The following is a 19,078-nucleotide window of genomic DNA, read 5'->3' as shown; positions in this document are numbered from 1 at the left end:
GTGTTTGTGCTGTGAAATGCTGTGCGTTCTGAGGTCTGGTTTAGTTAATTTTTTATTGAGGTTTGTATACATCAGATTTAGCTATACTTCCAAATACATAGTTACAAATTAAATACTTGACCTCCTGATGTTTTTTGGTTTCTTTCTGAAAGAAGAATCATCTCATATTTTAGTCCCTTTCAGAATATATTTTTCACAATTTCATTCTTATTTTTTTTATTTAGTACTTTTTTGGGGGAGTTATTTTGCTTCCTTATATTTGAGTCTATGAACTCAAGACTCAAGAATTTGTAAGATGTTGTTCCTACAATTAATAAAAACATCTGAAGGGGTGAGATAATCCTGCAGTTTTCTAAGTATCCCTCACTGCTCTGGGAGTCCTCAGCTTGTATGGAAGCAAAGCAGCTCATCCTTGTGTAGGAACGTCTGTAAATTCCTCATTTCTCTGCATGCAAATAATCCATGGAATCAGCTGAAGGCTTTGCACATGGAAAACCACAAGAAGCTGGGAGCAGAGGGCACTGAGACATGAAATGTGCTTTGAGAGGGGACAGGGGCTGTTCCAGCCCAGCCTGTGGATCAGCAGTTCAGAGTTAATCATTAGATTCTGAACAAGTAATAGAAAACAAATCACAGACATTTGGAGCTCCCTCAGTAGAACCTTTGGTGTTTGCTGTGCCCATGTGGGTCTGGGGGAATATGGGAGAGGGAAACACTTCCAGAGAGGCCTTGGCTGCAGGAACAGTGACTAATTAGACAATCATGCACAAAACTATTCATATGCCTTTCTGAAAAAACCAAAAATGCATTATTAAACTAATCTAAAAAAAAAAAAATAATTGCATCTCAGTCTGATTGAAAACTGAGCTGAGATTTTTTTTCCTTTTCCTTTTTCTTTGTATTCCAAGTTGGTGCAGGAAAATTGCTATTAATGAAATCTGCTCCCTGGGAACTTCAATAGGCTTGTTCTTCATTAAAGCCTTTCTATTTCTCTTAAAACGTATTGATGGATGCTCAGGCCAGATACTTATCACAAAATACACTTTGCAATTTCATCATTTCTGTTATTGTGCTTCTCTGAGACGCAGAGGTCTGGGGGCTTTGCAGAAAAACCCAAATAAAACCCCCAAGCTTACAGTTATATAGTATTAAAAGAAGGGTGAAGGAAGCATTGAGTGTCTTTAGGATGATGAGACATTCATTAAGATTTTTCCGCCTTCCTTTTCCTATTTTCAATCCATCTGAAGTACCATTAAAGCTTTTCAGGCAGCTTCCTGTGAGAAACCCTTTGCTGTGCTGTTTTTCTTCCTTGAAAAAAGGTGGCTGCTCTTGAGGCAGATTGTATGGATTTGGCCTGGGATTTGTATAATATCTGTGTAGAATGCATCGGTTGTTTAGGAACCTAATTCCCAATATGGTTCCCTTTTGATTAAGAACAAAGCCAGCGTTTCACAGCATTATAGGAGCACAGAAAAACAAGTTAATGATCTAAACCTTTTAATTCATGGTTGCTTGTCTATTTAAAGTACTTTTGATTCTGCTATAAACAGACTGGCCCCTTTTTTTGTTTAACTTCTTTCTTTGGTTTCTTCACATTTCTTTCTTTACTGTCCATGAAATTTGGAGCTAGTTTCCTTTTCCAACTGAAGAATGAAAGGTTGTGACTACAGAGTGATACAGCGAGTAAGAAAGCGTATCCAAACTGGGCGTCCATCCAGCACAGACCTCTTTGAAATCAGCTAAATTTAGGGTTGTTGAGGGCTTTTTTTGTTATGTTTTCCTTTTCCTTTTTTTCAGTACCTGTGTTTCATTTTCGTCTTTTTTGAATGAATATGAAATTTGTTACTTTTTTGATACTTTTTTGATTTTTACATCTAGTTTGGCGTGGCTTTATTTGACATAGTTACTTGATATTTCCCTGCAGCCTCAGTTCTGCAGATGATTATTCTGTATGTCTTTATCCGTCGAGACAACAAAAGCGACCTTTTCAGGACTTCCAATTACCAACACTGTATGTGGTACTTTAGGAAAATAATTCCTTTCCAGCTACTCCTTCTTTTTTAAATAGAGAATTGGAATCCAGAGCTTGTCCTTCAAATCGAACTCGAAAACTTTTCGGTGAACAAAACTGCCAGGCAAGCAGCAGCAGCAGCAGCAGGAAAAATTTCCCTTGCCTGGAAAGGAATCCTTCCTTATCCTCATATCTAAAATTAGTAATTGCTTCTTCCATTGTAATTTATTCTTTATCTGAAATGAAGATTATTTTTTTAGATTTTTTTTTTCTTTTATTACAACAGCAGCTTGTTTGTGGGTGCTTTTTGGATTTTTAAAAATCTTTTTTCTCTTACTTCAGGCAGACGTAGAAATGATAAATGAAGAAAAAATTCCAATAATGTGTTTCATTGCATCTCTGTCCCATCAAGGTAAATTGAACAGCCAAGACACTTACAATAACTTCACAAACAACAACCCTGGCAATCCTCGGCTCCTGCCTCTCCCCAGCCTGACTGTGGTGTTGCCTCTGGCTCAGATCAAGCAGCCAATGACATTAGGGACCATCACCAAACGCACAGGGTAAGTGGCACAAACCTTCCTCAGCCTTTGGGATTCATGGGGAAATCATTTGTGCTATTAGCGAGAATTAGTTTTATTCGTTATTTTAATTTCAGTGTATGTAATTTAATAGCAGCAGAAGAGGGGTGGGAGGAAGAGGAGACTGAAAACGTCAGATAAATAAATTCAACCTGGAAACAAACCTCTGTAAATTCAGGAATATTCATTTGGGTGGGTCAGAAGACATTTTCACACCAGGAATTGGAATGAAACATAAGCAGAGCTGTATTCAATCAGAATAAAATATGGCTTTACTTTTTTTCCCAAGTTTGTTTATTTTGATTTCCAACCTTTTCAAGCAGAAACGATTTTCGACCATCAGAACTGGAAAGACAGTAAGCCAGGTTCAGCAGAAAGGCAAAACTTAATCCCACTGTTTTCTTGACCTTATTTTTCCTCTGTTGCACTGTTCTGGACTGGGTGGATTTCCACTCCAGAGTCAGCTGCACTTTGGCATTTCCCATGTGCCATGATAAAACACTTAAAAGTATTTCTTGGGAAAAGCTTCTCTAAATAGATATATTATAAGATTTTATGAGCTTCGTAAATCATAGCAATTTTAAATTAATTAATACTGTCCAACAGCTGACATTTTTCTCTTGCTAAACTTTATATATTCTTTTATTGCAATTAAAGCTACAGGGTGATGATTATATTTTTCCTCTCTCATTTTCTGGTTGTTTGAATTCCTGAATATTTTCCAGTTAAAAATCTGATTGATCCATTAGTTTTCGGAGGGCTTTTATATTTTTAAGGAAAGTAGATCCAAGCATGGCATGTGGTCAGACAAAACAACTGCGAGTCCTACAGCTCCCTAACCTTTTCCTGCATTTTGGCAAACACAGGCACTGCCTCCCTTGCTTCAGTGCTCGCTCAAACCCTGTTTGTGAGGTGAATTTTCCCTTGCATTTCATGAACCAGGAATTATTTTCCAGGCGAGAGCTCACGGCTGTTCCCTCTCTCCCTGTGTAATTCCCATCTCTGTGCTGGAGTTGAGGGCGTGCTGTAAATCCCCCATAGCTGGTGCTCAGGGTGTGAGCGCTGTGCTCGTGTGCATCCCCTCCTGCCTGCCCAGCAATCCAATCCCCGCTGGCCCTGCGTGAAACGGGAATTTCACGGCGCTCGCTGAGCCCAACGTGAGCCACAGCCACACAGCTGCCCCGAGCACGGGGAGGAATTCCTCAGCTTCACACATAATTGGGAATGGAACTCAAGGAACAGCAAAGAAACAGTTTGAGGGTCTTGTTGAGGTTTAGCTTCCTCCACAGACACGTTTCAGTTGCTTATTTTTGCCTTTTTAGTTTTCTGCTCGGTTTAAGCTGAGTGAAAAAGATGTTGCTGCTGCTCAGGTGAATTTTGGAAGAATATCCAGGTGTGATGCTGGATGAGGACAGGAAGGGAGGTGGGATCAGGGGGAGGTTGTCACAGGGCAGGAGGTCACAGCTCCTCACAGAGGGGAAATACCAAAAACCTGACTTGAAGAATACGACCAGTGAAGGACAGAAATATAAATGTGGGCTCTCAGAACTAGAATAGACACTTAGAATTAGGTGAGACACAGCAGAGAAAAAAATTAAAAATTCACCTGAGGGCCTGGCAGGGGAGGTAGGTAATAGGAGCAGTGAGAAGAAGGGTTTGGGAAAAAGCTCTTGATTTACAGTCATATTTAATGTGAAATTCTTTACAAAGGTTTCCTTAATGTTGTGTTATACCAAGGAACCTTTCTAAAATTATTGCAATTGTAATAACCCTTCAGTATTTTATTTAATGTTTTATCCTTAAACATCTAAAACATATTTGGAGTGTTCATATTTGTAGTCTTATGGTAAATTATACTAGTCACAAACTGTCTCTGTTTTGTTTTATGTAATTTTTAAAACTAATTAAATTTAAAATGCTCAATGAGGCTTATGTAAGGGGGGAAAACAACAGTCATGGGAAATACCCTGCTGTGTAAATAGAGTTTTCATGAATGAGGATCATAATTTTCAGCACAGCCCACGTAGCCTTGTAACGGTAAGCCGAGAGCTTCCTTCATTTGTTCTGCATCCAAAATATTTGATGAAAGTACACAAAATTAACATGAAAAGCTGTTATTTATAAAGCAGGGATTTAAGAGGAATGCCTAGGATCCAAGAAGCCTGGCATGCCTAAAATGACCAAATTGAGACAGCAGCCTTAACTTAAACCTCCAGGGGGCAAAGCGTGTGTTTAACATATTTAACATCTGCCCTCATATTTCTGCAAACACATAGCACTGGGAGTCTGTGCAGTGTAAGATTTCGACAGGACAGGGACCATCTGCCTCGCTGGGAGAAGTGGAGGAGGCATGTATTACTGCAAATGGCAAAAGACAGATGTATTTACACCTCCATGGTCAGCACCTCTAAGCGCTGCTCCGAGGAAACAAGGCTCTTCCTTGGGAGCAGCTGCTGAACCTCCAGTGTGCAGCCATCAGAAAAGGAGCTGGGCTCCTCCACTCAAAGATTCCTCTTCTCCCCTGCTTCTGACTATGAAAGAATTAAAAATTTAATCTGTTACAGCAAGGCTCAAATACTGTATAATGAGAGGGCTGCATTTGTCCCTTTTATTTCTCTTAACATCAGCTGCTTTAATATTAAATCTTCGTGAAGGCTTGTAGATTTTATTAACCAAAAAAAAATCGAGCTGGGGTTTGTTCTGCCAGTATCCAAGACAGCAAAATATTTTCCAGGTACTGAAAGGACTGATCAGTGCTGTTGATATCATGTGTCTGGAGCAGGGCTGCAAAGCATGTCATGTTGCTTGACAGGTGGAATGGCAGTAAATTTTTTAGAAGTGTTCCCTGTAGCCCTATGGGAATGAAAGACGGAGTCTGGAGTTGTCTCATGACCGTGCTGTTCATCACAGATGCTTTTTTTCCCCCTGCAAACATGTGGATTTTGGAACATGTTCTGATCCGTTCCATTGTCAGCATGGAGGGTCCTGGAGCATCCCCTGTGCCTTCCATCCCTCCTTCCCTGCCCTCTGCTTCTGCCTTTGCCTTTCCAAGTCTCCCACTGTAATTTCTGCACCTTCATCAAGCACTTCATTTTTGTCCCTACATTTTGTCATCCCATTGACTGGCTTTCCTGTACTTTGTGCTGTCAGCACATTCAGCCTTTCCCAGAGGGGCTCTAACACTAATGAGCAAGGAAGCTTCTGATGTTTTAAAGATTAGGGGGGATGCAGGACAGCACAAGAGCTGGGTTTAATAAGTTTTTCTATATTCGTGCCTCAGTTTCCCTCTCCAAATTTTGATAGTAATGCTGAATTCCTTGTCAGGGCTGGTGAATGAGTTAATTCATTGCTCTTTTACAAAGGGGGAGAGCTGTATGATCCATCTCATTGTCCATAAAGGGCAGTGAATCAGAACATTCTAGAATTCAGCTTTGTGCCCCACAGTGGCTCCATTAGGGTTCCCTGGGTTTGTGGGATGAGTTGTAGTTGGTTTCCAGTGGGGACATGGATGAGCTGTAATGGGAAGGAGGGAAAGAAAAGATACAATAATTGCCCCAAAGTTGGCTCCTGTGACAGCAGCATTTGTTTTAGCTCCTCAAGGGACAGGGTCATTATATTTGTATCAAACTTCACTCCCCAGTTCATCCTTGCTGGGGTGAGCAGCAGCATGGAACCTGCATTGGCTGAGCCTGGTCAAAACACAGAAATCCAGTGTGCCTTGCAGGAAAAGGATAAACCTTGCTTTTTTTCCAGCCAGGAGATTTAGATAGTGTATTTTTAAACATGAAACTCTATCCCTTCTTCACCCCATCCCTCATTCCACCCTCACTGAGAAAGGGGGAAGTGGCTAAAATGTCTGAGGCAATTTTATCATGTAAATTTTCTATGCACAGAAAGTCATTGACATATCTTGGGTTTATTTTGTCTCAGGGAGCTTCATTTATCCCAGAGTCAGCTACTGCAGCAAACAAAAATAAGTGGTGCAAAATCACCACATTATGGTACAATTAATTAGGAAAAAATAACTGAAAAAGTAGAGGGAAAAAAAAGTAAAGTTAAAGAATTCAGCAAAATTGTCTGAAGCCAGACATTCTCTTTCTGGCACATTTCTCAGACATATTTTATATAATTATTAGTTTTTATAGTATATTTTAGTAACAAAGCGACTGCTGTAATGATTTGTAATTGATACAAAATAGAATTATTTGCACTGAAGGATTCTCAATTTGGCATGAAGAGGGTTAGAATAAATGGGTATTGCACAACTTATTAAAAGCTTAAATAGGCTTATTAAAAATAACCACACAAAATCAAAGTATTTCAGTTTTCAATTTGCTAAAACTCTGAACCAGGTAAGAAACTGGGAAAATCCTGTCAGAACTTTGAATGGTAAATCATCCTCATTGCATGATTTCCTTTGGAATTTCTCCTGGCTCTGGGAAAGGGGACCTGGGTGAGTTCTTGCCTTGGCTCTGCTCTCTTGCTGTCACCGAGCGCTGCCATCTGGTGCTGTCTCTTCAAGGTTGGGTTATCCTGTAATTTGTGAATTCTCCCTCACTCCCAATTAGCATTCCATCCACATTATGGGAGGGAAATAGGGGAAAATAATTGCTTATATAAATATCAGAGGGAAAAATGGTTGTCTTTAAAGAAATCAGGGCTTTTGAACAGAAAGGAGGTGCTTACTTGGTTTTCTTACACGTAAAGCATTTTAATAAGACTCTGCTGTAGTCTTTGGAAGTGTAATTACATTTTCTTCGTCATACAAAATTTTCTATCCAAAATTAATTGAACAAAACCTTCAGTTGAAGCCTACCTGGGCCAGTTTGTAATGAAAATAAAGAGAATTTGTTAATTTGTACAATCAGGTCAATATAGGAGTAGGGGAAGAAGAAAAAGCTGGTGTTATCTCCTGAAATGTTTAATGGGCTCAGCTAAGGGTTATTTGCCTTGGTTTGAAGACAGACCAACTGAGGCAGAGAAGAAGAAAAAGAAATAGTGTCCAAAACATCCCTGATCATCATTTAGAAATTGAATTCTAAGCTCCCGGGCAGATCCAACCCCTCTCCAATGACACTTCAAATTTACACTCAATATGTTCTAGGTTTTAAATCATGTTGGCTTTGGGTTATGCAGGAGATTTAGCTTTCAATTAAATATTTAAGCAGTGCAATAGTGCTGGGCTCATCTTCTAGACTGGCCTTTGACTCAGGGACTGGATGTGCTGACTTTATGGGAGATCATTCAGTTCAGACAATTTAATTGGGTTTTACCACTGTTCAAAGATGATACATTAGGTCTAGAAGGGTGGTTGATTCTGTCAAAGGAGCTCTGTCCCCAAAAATATTAACCAGTTTATTAAATACAGAACGTTAAAGGCCAGTCCCTTACATGGACCTCAAAAAATTGCTTTTTGGCCTATAGTACTAATTAAAATAGGAGTTTTTTCCTGTAATATTCTGTTCTTTATTGGATGTTTGCATCTTTGCATGTTGAAGAATACTTGTCTTAGGTTTGTACCTTCACCTGAATGTTTTTTGAGAGGATCCCTTCATTCATTGATGTGCTCATGTCAGATTTAGTTCACTGAATTCTTTTTTATCAGGCTGGTATCCTTTTAATTGTGTTGGTCTATGGCTGAGTGCTTTACACACCCTTCAGTGCTGGACCTTTTCTGGTAATTCATGGCCTGGAAATATTTCACCTGTTCCAACTACCCAGAACTTACTGCTGAGTCAGAGTATGAAAAGAAAACAGAACCATTGGCATTTACAAAATCAATTATTTAGTGATTTTGTGGATGATGTTACATCCCAAATGAGACTCAGAAGAAACCTTGAGCCTGTGAGTGGCTCTAAATTTGCCTCCTTCTCAGAATTTATGCAAATGTAACTCTGGCAATGGCTTTTTAAAGGGAGATACCCATTGAAAATTCCCTCAGATTAATATCGGGTTAAAAACTCCCCACTGTGCAAAATACTTGAACAAAACATGAAATCAGATCATGGTGTAAATTGTTGGGTGGCCAAAAGCACTCAGCTCTAGATCTGGTGACTGAGCATCAAATGCTTGTGAAGTAAGTTGGGCTCTATTTCCTGCCTCTGTGCAAGCTTTTAAGGGGGGGAAGGAAAGCTGAATTCCATGGGGGGTTTCTGTGCTAGCAGAAGGCTCAGTGATTGTCCCTGCAAGATTCTGATTGCACCTGTTGGTTTGATTTGAGCTCCTCTCAGTAACTCTGTAGAGCTGCCCCACTCTGCCCCTCATGTTTCATGGCAAACCCCCCATGACTGATTTGGGTGCTCATTCCCTTTTCCTGTCAGTTCTGAGTGCAGGACCTGCTGCAGCCCAGCTTGGAGGGGCCCTGAGCTGTGCCTGAGCCCAGTCCTAACTCTGAGCCCAGCCCTGACTCTGAGCCCAGCTCTGACTCTGAGCCCAGCTCTGACTCTGAGCCCAGCTCTGAGCCCAGCTCTGACTCTGAGCCCAGCTCTGACTCTGAACCCAGCTCTGAGCCCAGCTCTGACTCTGAGCCCAGCCCTAACCCCAGCCCTAACTCTGAGCCCAGCTCTAGCTCTGAGCCCAGCCCTAACGCTGAGCCCAGCCCTGACTCTGAGCCCAGCTTACAGCAGTGTCCCCACATGTCCTGGCACACGGAGCCCTCCCAGCCCTGGGCTCTGCTGCTCCCCTGGCAGCTCCTCCAGGCCACAGCAAGGCTCTAACAATGATCTGTTCACTTTCTGCAGAAATTTTAATAGCATGATGTACAGTGTACTTGTTGGGAATTGAGTTCTCATCTAATTTCTGTGCATTTTTCCCCTTTCCGTGAAGACCTTACCTGTTTGGAGCAGGATGTTTTTCCATAAAAGCTCCTTGGTGAGTTCCCAGTTCAAACCCAGCATGCCTGTACTCCATTTGCTGTCCTTGCTGAAAATAACTCTGTGCTTAGACTTTTTCATTTTGGATTAATTTTTGGTTTCATTTGTTTACCTGCATGGCTGATCCATAGGTTTCCACGCACATAATTTCACTTTTAAACTATGGATGCTGTTCACCATCGAGCATTGCAAGGAATTGAATTCACTTTTTTTTCTCCCTTCTTTTTACCTTTGAGAGTGCATTTAATTTTTAAGTAGCAGGGAAGTTGAAAAAATAAATTATTTCTAAGTGGGCAGAAATGATTGCAATGTCTTTCCAAACAAGCCTCTCTCTTTTTTTTTCTATATTGCTTCCTTTATTATTGTAGCACTAAGTTGCTTACAGACAGAAAACATCGATGATGACCTCTGAAAAATAAGCCAGATTAGCAGTGAGTAGGCAGTAAAGTACTGCAGTGAGAGGTGAAGCAGTAAAATGGGTACTGGAAAAAAAGAAAAGCTGATTACTCTGGAGAAAAAAAATTACAGAACTGTCTGGGGTGAAAGGGATCTTCAAAACCATCTCGTTCCAACATGGGAAACAGTTCTGTTGAAATTGGGATATTTGAAATAAAAGGGGATTTCATTTAAGTTTTAACAAGATTTTTGATGTTGGAGTTTGGTTCAGTATTTGGGCAGTGCTGCATCACCTCATCACCACTTTATAACAGAATTGGCTTTAGATGCTGAAAATTTTGGACAATAAGAATGGAAGAAGTAAGAACCTTAGAAAATTTTAAAACTTCCAGCAAGAAGTTTTCTGTCACTTGGGTTTTTGGGTTTTTTTTTGGTGGGTTTGGGTTTTTCTCTTTGTTTTTAATTTAACAAAGGGTATCTACTAACTATACCCACCAGTATCTGTTAGAATATTTGTACATGGCTCATGTACATGAGTATCACCCTCAATGTCTCTATCAGAATATTCTCTTCGGGAAAAGAACTTGTTAAGAGCTTTGTAGGACACAGAATTCCCAGAGAAAGACTGAGGAGGGATTTGGGAGCTGTGCCAGGAGAAGGAAAGGGAGGGAAAGGGAAAGGGAAAGGAAAGAAGGAAAAGGAAAGAAGGAAAGAAGGAAAGAAAGGAAAGACGAGGAAGGGATTTGGGAGCTGTGCCAGGAGAAGGAAAGGGAGGGAAGGGGGAGAGAGGGGGAGGAAAAGGAAAGGAAAAAGGAAAGAGGAAAGGAGAAAGGGAAGGAAAGGGAAGGGAAGGAGGAAGGAAAGGAAAGGAAAGGAAAGGAAAGGAAAAAAGGAAAGAAAGGAAAGGAAAGGAAAGGAAAGGAAAGGAAAGGAAAGGAAGAAAGGAAAGGAAAGGAAAGGAAAGGAAGGAAAGGAAAGGAAAGGAAAGGAAAGGAAAGGAAAGGAAAGGAAAGGAAAGGAAAGGAAAGGAAAGGAAAGGAAAGGAAAGGAAAGGAAAGGAAAGGAAATTCCTTATTCGTTGAGAATTTTTAACTCCTCAAGTACCTCCCTCAGAACCATTTCTGAATGCAGTTCTTGGTGCACCAAAGGATTTTGCTGGTGATGGAAGAAGTGCAGAGGCTCTGGCAGAAGAGTTTTGGCAGTGGATTCTGAGCAAAGGCTGTGTGGGTCACCCCTGCACGAAGCAGGAGACGTCAACCAGAAATGGTTTTAGATTGAAGTAAGATTAAAAGGCTGAGATTAAAGAGGGGAATATATGAAATAGGCTCCAAAATTGTTGCCTGTCTTTCACAAGACTCTTTTTGTGGTTTGTTTAATGCCAGTGCTAGCTCAAAAATATGGTCCTTCCTCGTCTGCAGAGAAATTAGGATAAAAAACACACTTTGGGTGGGGGAAGAAATCATGTTGTTTCCATTAAGGTCTTAATGAGACCTAAAATTCTGTAAACAAAATGGATGTTGATTTGACAGCTAAGTGCCTGGTGAATAAAGGATCCTACCATTGCTTTTCGTGCTTTTTCTTGCTTTATTCATGATCTGACAACTGGAAACATCTTTGTTTTCATGTTTTAGGCACAATGATAAATGAATTAAAATTTCTAGACTTTGAGACAGAAGTTTTTTTTGTAACTTTATGTGTAAATTCAAATTTCATGCAGTATTTTTCTCCTGATACTTTTGTTGTTGCTTATGTCGTCAAGATAAAACTTTTTCCATCAGCAGTCATGGATGTTTCCATTTCAGTGGATTTAGTGTGGAATAAGTGCTTTTGTTTTTATGAATCTCATCTATTTGGAGCCTGTTTGTTGGGAATATAAAATCAAAGCAATTTTCAATCTTTGCAGACTGGTACTATTTGACTCTAAATATTTTAATATATAAGGCAGCTCCTTAATATCATATATATGCAATTTATTTATTTATTGTTTTGAAGTCATGTCACTTGACAACAGATTTAAAGATTCATTTAAGAGCCAGAAGAATTTTGTGACACATAAAGCTCTATCATAAACTGTGCTGCTTTGGTTTTTAAAATATTTTGAGTATTAATTCTTACTAGTTAAATAATAATATTTAATTAGTATGTAAACTAATTAAAATATTAGTAACTATTTAGTGGTTTTACAAAGAGCTACCACAATGCATTTCCAGAGATTATGGCAGAGTTTGATGTGTTACAAAGCTGACAAGTGGGAGCTCTGAATGGTTTCAGTAGGTCTTAATCTGTTCTTACTGTGCTGGCAGCATGAAAGAACTTGCATGCTGAGCTCAGTCTCTTCATTGCTGCTTAAGCTCTGACAAAGTGATGTCTTTATTTTCATCTTCAGTTCCCTCCCATCTCCTTTTGTGCCATTTCAGTAGAAAATATCTATATCAGCATCTTGGTGCTTTTGCATTTAGTATAGAAATAATCCTCCAAAATTATCTTAGAACATTTAATAATAATAATAGAGATTTCTCCAGATAGATTCCATTCCTGATTTAGATTTCTGTACAGATCTAAGTGGGGTGAAAGTGCTGCTGTGTCTCACTGGATCCCAGGTGTGGTTGCACAGTGGAGTGGATGCAGAGAGGAAAAAGCAAACTGCCTTTTCATCCTCCTGATGTCTTAAATGCAATGCTGCTGTTCCTGACCTTCGGGAGAAATGAGGAGGGAAATTATAATGGGGAATGTTTTGGTCCCATGTGCTTCACTGGCTTGGTTTTAGCATTGACTCCCAAAAATCTGAATTTCTTGCTGCAGCTCTTCTCAGGAAAACTATGGTCCAATCTTTGGGAGTTACTGTATTATGAAGATTCTTTTAAAGTAACTGTTTTGTAAAAGTGAGGCCAAATGTGCCTGAATTTCAGCTCTTGGAATAATTTATGAAGTGCTGACAAGCCAAGAGCAAGGAAAGAGCAGGAGTTCATAGCAGAAACAAGTCATTCAGCACCTACCTTCAACATTATTGTTTTGTTATCATTTATAAAGCTGAGAGGGTGTTTGCATCTGCAGAATAATGAGGATTTATAGTTTCCAAGTTGTTAAAATATCACAATGACATGTAAAGATATTTCTCTAATGGCATTACTGTTACTGGAAATAACTGGGCTTTGGAGGTTTGCTGGAGGAATGAAATTTGTGCTGGAATGTATTGATGAAAATCAGGAATTGACTAAAATGATGCTCAAATGAAAGATTCCTCAGCTGCAAGAGACTTCAGAATAGACTTGTTGACATTTCAGCAGCACTTTCAGAGATGTGTCCAAACCAATAAGATGCAGAAACCTTTTTTGTTTGTTTGCTTGCCTTTGTTTGCTAGCAGGGCTGAGTTTAACCACGAGTGATCGTGTTTTACAAGGTCTGCTCTTTCTGCCTACAAAACATCATCCTCGAAGGGAAAAGCTCCTGGCACTGAAACCAACACTTAAGTGCTTGCCTTGAAAGATGCACATCCTAAAGATGGAAATAGAACTGAGCTCAGACCATTTCCTCCAAGGCTGTTCAGAATTGTGTTTGGGCAAACACTGCTCTGGGGGCTCGGAGTGTGGAGAGCTCTGGAAAATGTGTTGAGTCCCAGGTTCAGTTCTGCTTCAGTTCTGTCTCTGTAGAACTTTAATCCAGTTTGTAGCTCAGAATAGTATTTGCTTCCCCTTTTTTTCCATTTGAAATTACTTCATTAACCTTGAAAAATCATTTTAATAACCTCAGATTGTGTTCAGTAAAAATTGAGAATATTAAGAATATTATGACAGCACTGAAAGATCCTTTTGTCCAGAGGAAGTGAATATGGCAGAGTCATTCCTGTGCCTCTGGTTTGCTCTGTAGTGATTGATGGGTGACACTGTCCTGAGTTCTGTATTAAACACAATCATTTATTAATTGAAGTAAGCAACAAGACTAATTCACTGATACATTTATATTTTCATTTCTGAAGGAATATGAGTATGTGAAGACTTGAAAAGTGAGAGCTAAAATAATTCTCAATATACAATTAGGTTACAAATACTCTTTCTGTGATAGATGATTATTCCAAAGTGAAAGAAATCCATTCTGATTTTTTTTTCTGAGTAGCTAATAAAACTTATTAGTTAACACAACCACAATTTAAATATTCTAATATAGAAACCTGATGTGCCACTGCAAGCAAGAGAATACATTTATAGCCAGGACCTTTTTGGAGCACAGATTTCTGACCCAGTCATCTGGAGCTGTAGGTTTAACAGTTGGATATTAAGTGCTTTGTGGTGGTTCAATACCAGAGTTACTGACTATAAATTCCAACTGCTCTTTTGGGACATTCCAGCTTCTCCCACATGCACAAGAGCTTCAGCCCTGATCCAAGTCCATGTGACCATAGGCTTGCCATGTGTATGATCTGTTAGTATAAATTAAATATCAATATAACCATACAGTTAATTGATTTCTGCTGCTTAAAAATATTCCTCTAGTGCTGAATTCCATGCATCTATGCACACTTCTCAGAATTGGAGATTGTTATGTAAAAAACAGGTTAATGGGGTGGTCTGATCACAGGCTGAAATTGTGTGGAAGAAGAAATTGGTAGAAGAAAAATGGAAAGGAGGGATGGGTAGGAAGGGAAGGGAGCAGTGAAATAGAGAGAAAAATATAAAATAATTCAATTAAAAGGACTAGAACAAGGGGAACATGAAGAAAAATCCTGTGTGGGTTTGTCAAACAGCTTTTCTCTTGAGGAAAGGGTAAAATCCTCATTTAATGAATTGAGGCATAGACAATGCTCTGCCCATAGTTTTGAGTTTGTGCAGAACAGAAACCTGCAGGTCCCTGTGAGGAGAAACACTTCAGAATGTCTCAATAAATAGAATATCTCAATAATCTCAGATCCTCAGCCCCTGGATCTGCTCCTGGCACATCGTGGGGCCAGGGCACAGTGCCTCAGGCTGCTTTTCCATTATGGAATTCCTGATGTCCTCTAACAGTGCTCATGAGTGTGTGTGTGCATCCTCTCCTTGTCCTGTACCCTCTGCATGTCCTTCCCTGCCTCCTGTGCCACCCACACCCTGCCTGCTCCTGACTTCCTTTGGAAAAACAAGGAAATATTGGCACTGCAATGGCTGGCCCAGAATCTGCATCTTCATTCCCAAAGGATTTAGGATTTCTTTGGATTTACTTCAGAAGTTGTTTCTATTTAATGCAAATGTTCACTATTGGGTCTTTTAAACAGTTCAGTTCTCCATTATGAGCCAGTGCTGTTCTTCAAGTGAATGAGTTCAATATTCCAGGGGAATTTGGGAAACTCTGAGCATCTGTAAATCCTGCTCAGCCTTATGGGAACTGCAGATATTCCCCTTTTCTGAAGTAATATCTTAAAATTGTTGCTAAGCAAGGGACATCTTCATTTTTTTGGGAATTAACTTATATAATTTTATTTTGTTCTTTCTTTAAAGCAAATCCAAACCAGCCCCACAGATTTCACCCAGTAAGTCTGTGGGAGGGGAGTTTTGTGTCGCTGCAGTCTTTGGAGCTTCCAGGTCATGGTTTGCAAACAATTCTGGCCTCAAACGAGAAAAAGGTTGGTACCTCACGGAATTAGGATTGTATGAAGTTGCATTTAAACCTAAATTCTTATTTTGTGACAGGTTTGAAGCAATTTGTGGATTTTGTTCCTTAAACTCAGGGGCAATTGAGAATTTTAGGAACATTCTTAGGGGTCCTTTTTGTAAAATGTACAAGGAATTTTAATTAGTGAAATGAATAATTGAAATTTTAATTAGTGAAATGCATAATTGATATTTTATTATGATACAGTGACAGAAACCCAACTTTGATAGGTCAGTCCAAAGGTGTGAAGTGGCACTGAAAAAATGTGAGATGAAGATGAAACACCTTTGCTAAAGTAAATGTACAAGATAGTTTGGAAATGTGTAATCACCTGAACACACCTTGGTGAGGAACTTCTCTTGAACGAGATATTCATACAATTATGTGAAAATTGCTTGTTTTGTACAATTTTCTCTTTGTCTCTCCAACCCTTTTGCTACTTTAATTCACCTTTTTAGCTGCAAGCAAGAAACTTAAAATACCGCAGACCCCGCTATTTCTGCAGAAGCTTTTCCTGTTGCTGCTGTGCTGTTCCAATGAGATTTTCTCTCTCTCTGTGCCCCAGACCAGTCCAAGCAGTTTGTGGTGGAGTCCCTGTACATCGTCAGCTGCTACGGGAGCCTGGTGGAGCACGTGCTGGAGCCGCGGCCGCTCAGCACCGCGCCCAAGATCAGCGACGACACCCCCCTGGAGATGCTGACCTGCCCCAGGGCCAGCTGGGCTTTGGTCAGGTACTCACTGCCAGCCCCCTCCTGCCTTGCATGCCTGGGATCTGGCTGTTTGATTGAGCTTTTTGTTGAAGGGGGGAAATTCAAATTGCTTTCCGTGCACTTCTGTCACTGTTCGTGTGCCTCAAGGGGAACTGAGCTTCTCAATCCTTCTCTACACGTGGAGCTAGGCATGAACGTGTCTGTGAATCAATATTCATCAATATAATTGGTGATTTTAAATGATCAGGTTGTAATTTTCTTTTTATATAAGGACTAGGGACGATTATTTTGGTAGTGTTGAAGTACAGAATTCTGCTGTGAGACATGAGCAAGGTTCCCACGATGAAGCATTGTGAGTTTTCCTGTGAGCAGCTGAAGGTACCATTTCTAAAGACAGTAGAAGAAATTATTCCTGACATGTGGAAGAAAGTAAAGAAAAATTGATGAGAAAGTGTTGTCAGTGCTTTTGACGTTTTAAAATATTTTTCTATCGATTTTTCTTGGCTCCTACATTCCTTAGTGCTGCTTATGGCTGCACTGGAGTGATCAATACTTGATTTACCAAGCTATTTAGGAATGGCCCACCCTAATTAAAATTACAACACAGACTTTGGGACCATTATTGTTGAAATGAGTAGGTTGTAATGGAATTGAAAATTCTAATTGGATCAATAATCCATAACTTTACACAGCTTTATTTTCACAGTAAGTGCTCAATGACTTCACAGGATGGAAGCAGTGGTAGTTAACAGAACAAAAAAGTTCCCCAGTTTCTCTTGTGTGTTTATATAACGTCAGCATGACATACAATGGTCCTAAACATATTTACCAACTTAATCTAAACCTCCTTCCTGGGTTTTTGAATGCAATCCCTGCTGCAGTCAACAACCAAGTATTGTCTTTGCCTCACAATCTGCACAATTTGGCCCTGCTGCTCCACTGCCTGTGGTGGATTGCAGTGTTTGAACAAGCTAATTTAAATAATTACAAACATTTTGTGAGCTTGTATAGATAATTGCATGTGATGACAGAAACACTGATTTACATTCTCTGTATTAGCTGAAATATTAATAGTCTTGTGTTTTACCTCAGAACTCCTCAGTGGAATGAACTCCAACCACCATTTAATGCAAACCATCCTCTGCTCCTGGCTGCAGATGCTGTGCAGTACTACCAGTATCTTCTGGCTGGCTGTGAGTAGCTGACAACTTCTTGTCTTGTCTCATGTGCTCGTTTTGAGCAGAGGGTGATTTTCCAAGTTCATTTTCCAGCCAATTTCAGTGGATGTTCAACCCCACAGAAGGGCTGTGTGTAACTCTGTTAGTAAGGAGGGAGCAGTGAATGAAGTGTTGGGATTTTTGCCATGAATCAGAGTCGTGGGGCTGTGAGAATCACCCACCAGATCCCTGAAATCCTCAGGGTTTCCTCACCTCACTCCTTCTCATGCTTTTAGCCATTTCCTCCTGTGAATTCCACACCCAGTAATGAGTGCATCTGCATTTCCCTGTTGCTGGGCTCCTTCCAGCCCCAGTCTCAGCAGCTGCCTCCCTCAGGAGCCTTGGCACTGCTGCCAGGGCTGCTTGCCCACCTGCCTTGGCCTGGGCCTTGCCCAGCCAACATCATTCCCAGAGAGCCAAGATTTCATGGCATGGCACGTTCAGAAACATTCACACACCCATAGCTCTGTGTATATGATATATCTATATTACATAAATACACAAACCCACACATTTCTATAATGGTTTTGTAGAAGAATGAGTATTTCTCTTTAATTTGACAATTGAAAAGAGAGAGGAGTGCTAACAGCGAGGAGCAGGTCTCTGTTCTGTCCAGGATCACAGTGATGCAGCAGCTGAAATCTCCCAAGGGAGCAGCTCCTGGCATCTGCTGAGGTTCTCCAGGGGAAACCAGAGCTGGGCACAGTTGTCAGTGCAGGCAGCTCTGTGTGACAGGGACACTTCAGCTGCACCAGGGCCATGGGGAGGCACTTTGGAAGGGGCTGGGAAAGGGACACTGGGGCCAGACTGGCTCTGCTGCTTCTACCTGTCCATCTGCTGCTGCATCTGAGCGCTCTGGAAACCTGCAGAGCTTGACTCTGCCTTCTTCTGTGCTGCACAGAAAATTGGGATAAACTCAAAAGGTACAAAAGAATATGAAAAATTATTTAGGAGTGCACAGCATCATTAGATTTGCATTTTAGCAGGATATTTTTTGCTAGATTCCTGCCTTGTTTCACTTGTATCCCACAGAGTGAAACTAGGGATGGATGGGGCTCATTTTGTGTACTTTATTAACATTTTATTAACAGCTCAAACACTGTTCCACAGTGCAGTATAGAATGTGTACAAATCCACATTTCAAATGGTTTAGTACTGAAAACTTTTTAAAGAAAGAAGATTGAGTAGTAGCTAAATTCCAGCAAATTAATAAACTTATAGGGGTTTTGCATATTTGATTAAATTATCTCTTGTTTGCTTTGTGTCACTTCTGTACTTTTCACATGTTTTTTGCATGTTTGAATTCACACAGTCGCTTTCATGGCACATCATGGAATTGCCATGGAAGTGGGTAACTTTGCATCACCTGAAAGTCTGACCTCCTTATTTCATGTTTATTTCCCTTCTTCCTTGTCTCTCCACTCTGAATTAATTCTTCCATTGCACAGTAGGTGGAATATCTGAAACATGGCCAATTAAAGAATGGCCCCCTTGTGTTATATATATAATATTTTTTTTTCAAATAACTTGTGCTATTTGAATTATTAGACTTTTAACTCAGATTTTAATTCACATATTAGGAATTCTTTAAGCTGGATGTGAAATGGAAAGAATAGTTGAATAATAACCACTAAGGCCAGCAGAGTATCTAGAGGATGTAATGCAAATG

At 40.1% G+C, this 19,078-nt stretch overlaps 1 protein-coding gene across 12 annotated transcripts in view; it reads left to right on the top strand.

Annotated features, from left to right (window-relative positions):
• BCAS3 (BCAS3 microtubule associated cell migration factor) overlaps nucleotides 1-19,078 on the top strand; it is a 303,942-nt gene that overhangs the window by 95,478 nt on the left and 189,386 nt on the right. For 10 of the 12 annotated variants that reach the window (XR_010442392.1, XM_064729259.1, XM_064729256.1 and 7 more), the window contains 5 exons: nucleotides 2,424-2,574; nucleotides 9,418-9,462; nucleotides 15,329-15,453; nucleotides 16,048-16,213; nucleotides 17,285-17,385. Coding sequence is in view for 11 of the 12 variants with exons in the window: in XM_064729259.1 (XP_064585329.1) it covers nucleotides 2,424-2,574; nucleotides 9,418-9,462; nucleotides 15,329-15,453; nucleotides 16,048-16,213; nucleotides 17,285-17,385 (588 nt within the window). In the remaining variant the exon portion in view is untranslated. The remainder of the gene's footprint in view (nucleotides 1-2,423; nucleotides 2,575-9,417; nucleotides 9,463-15,328; nucleotides 15,454-16,047; nucleotides 16,214-17,284; nucleotides 17,386-19,078) is intronic. The other 2 variants (XM_064729260.1, XM_064729257.1) reach the window with 1 other exon arrangement.

Source organism: Zonotrichia leucophrys, chromosome 19, assembly GCF_028769735.1.
Source record: "Zonotrichia leucophrys gambelii isolate GWCS_2022_RI chromosome 19, RI_Zleu_2.0, whole genome shotgun sequence".
NCBI lineage: Eukaryota > Metazoa > Chordata > Aves > Passeriformes > Passerellidae > Zonotrichia > Zonotrichia leucophrys.
Note: the sequence above shows the minus strand (reverse complement) of the source record. Positions and strands in the feature narration are given on the sequence as shown.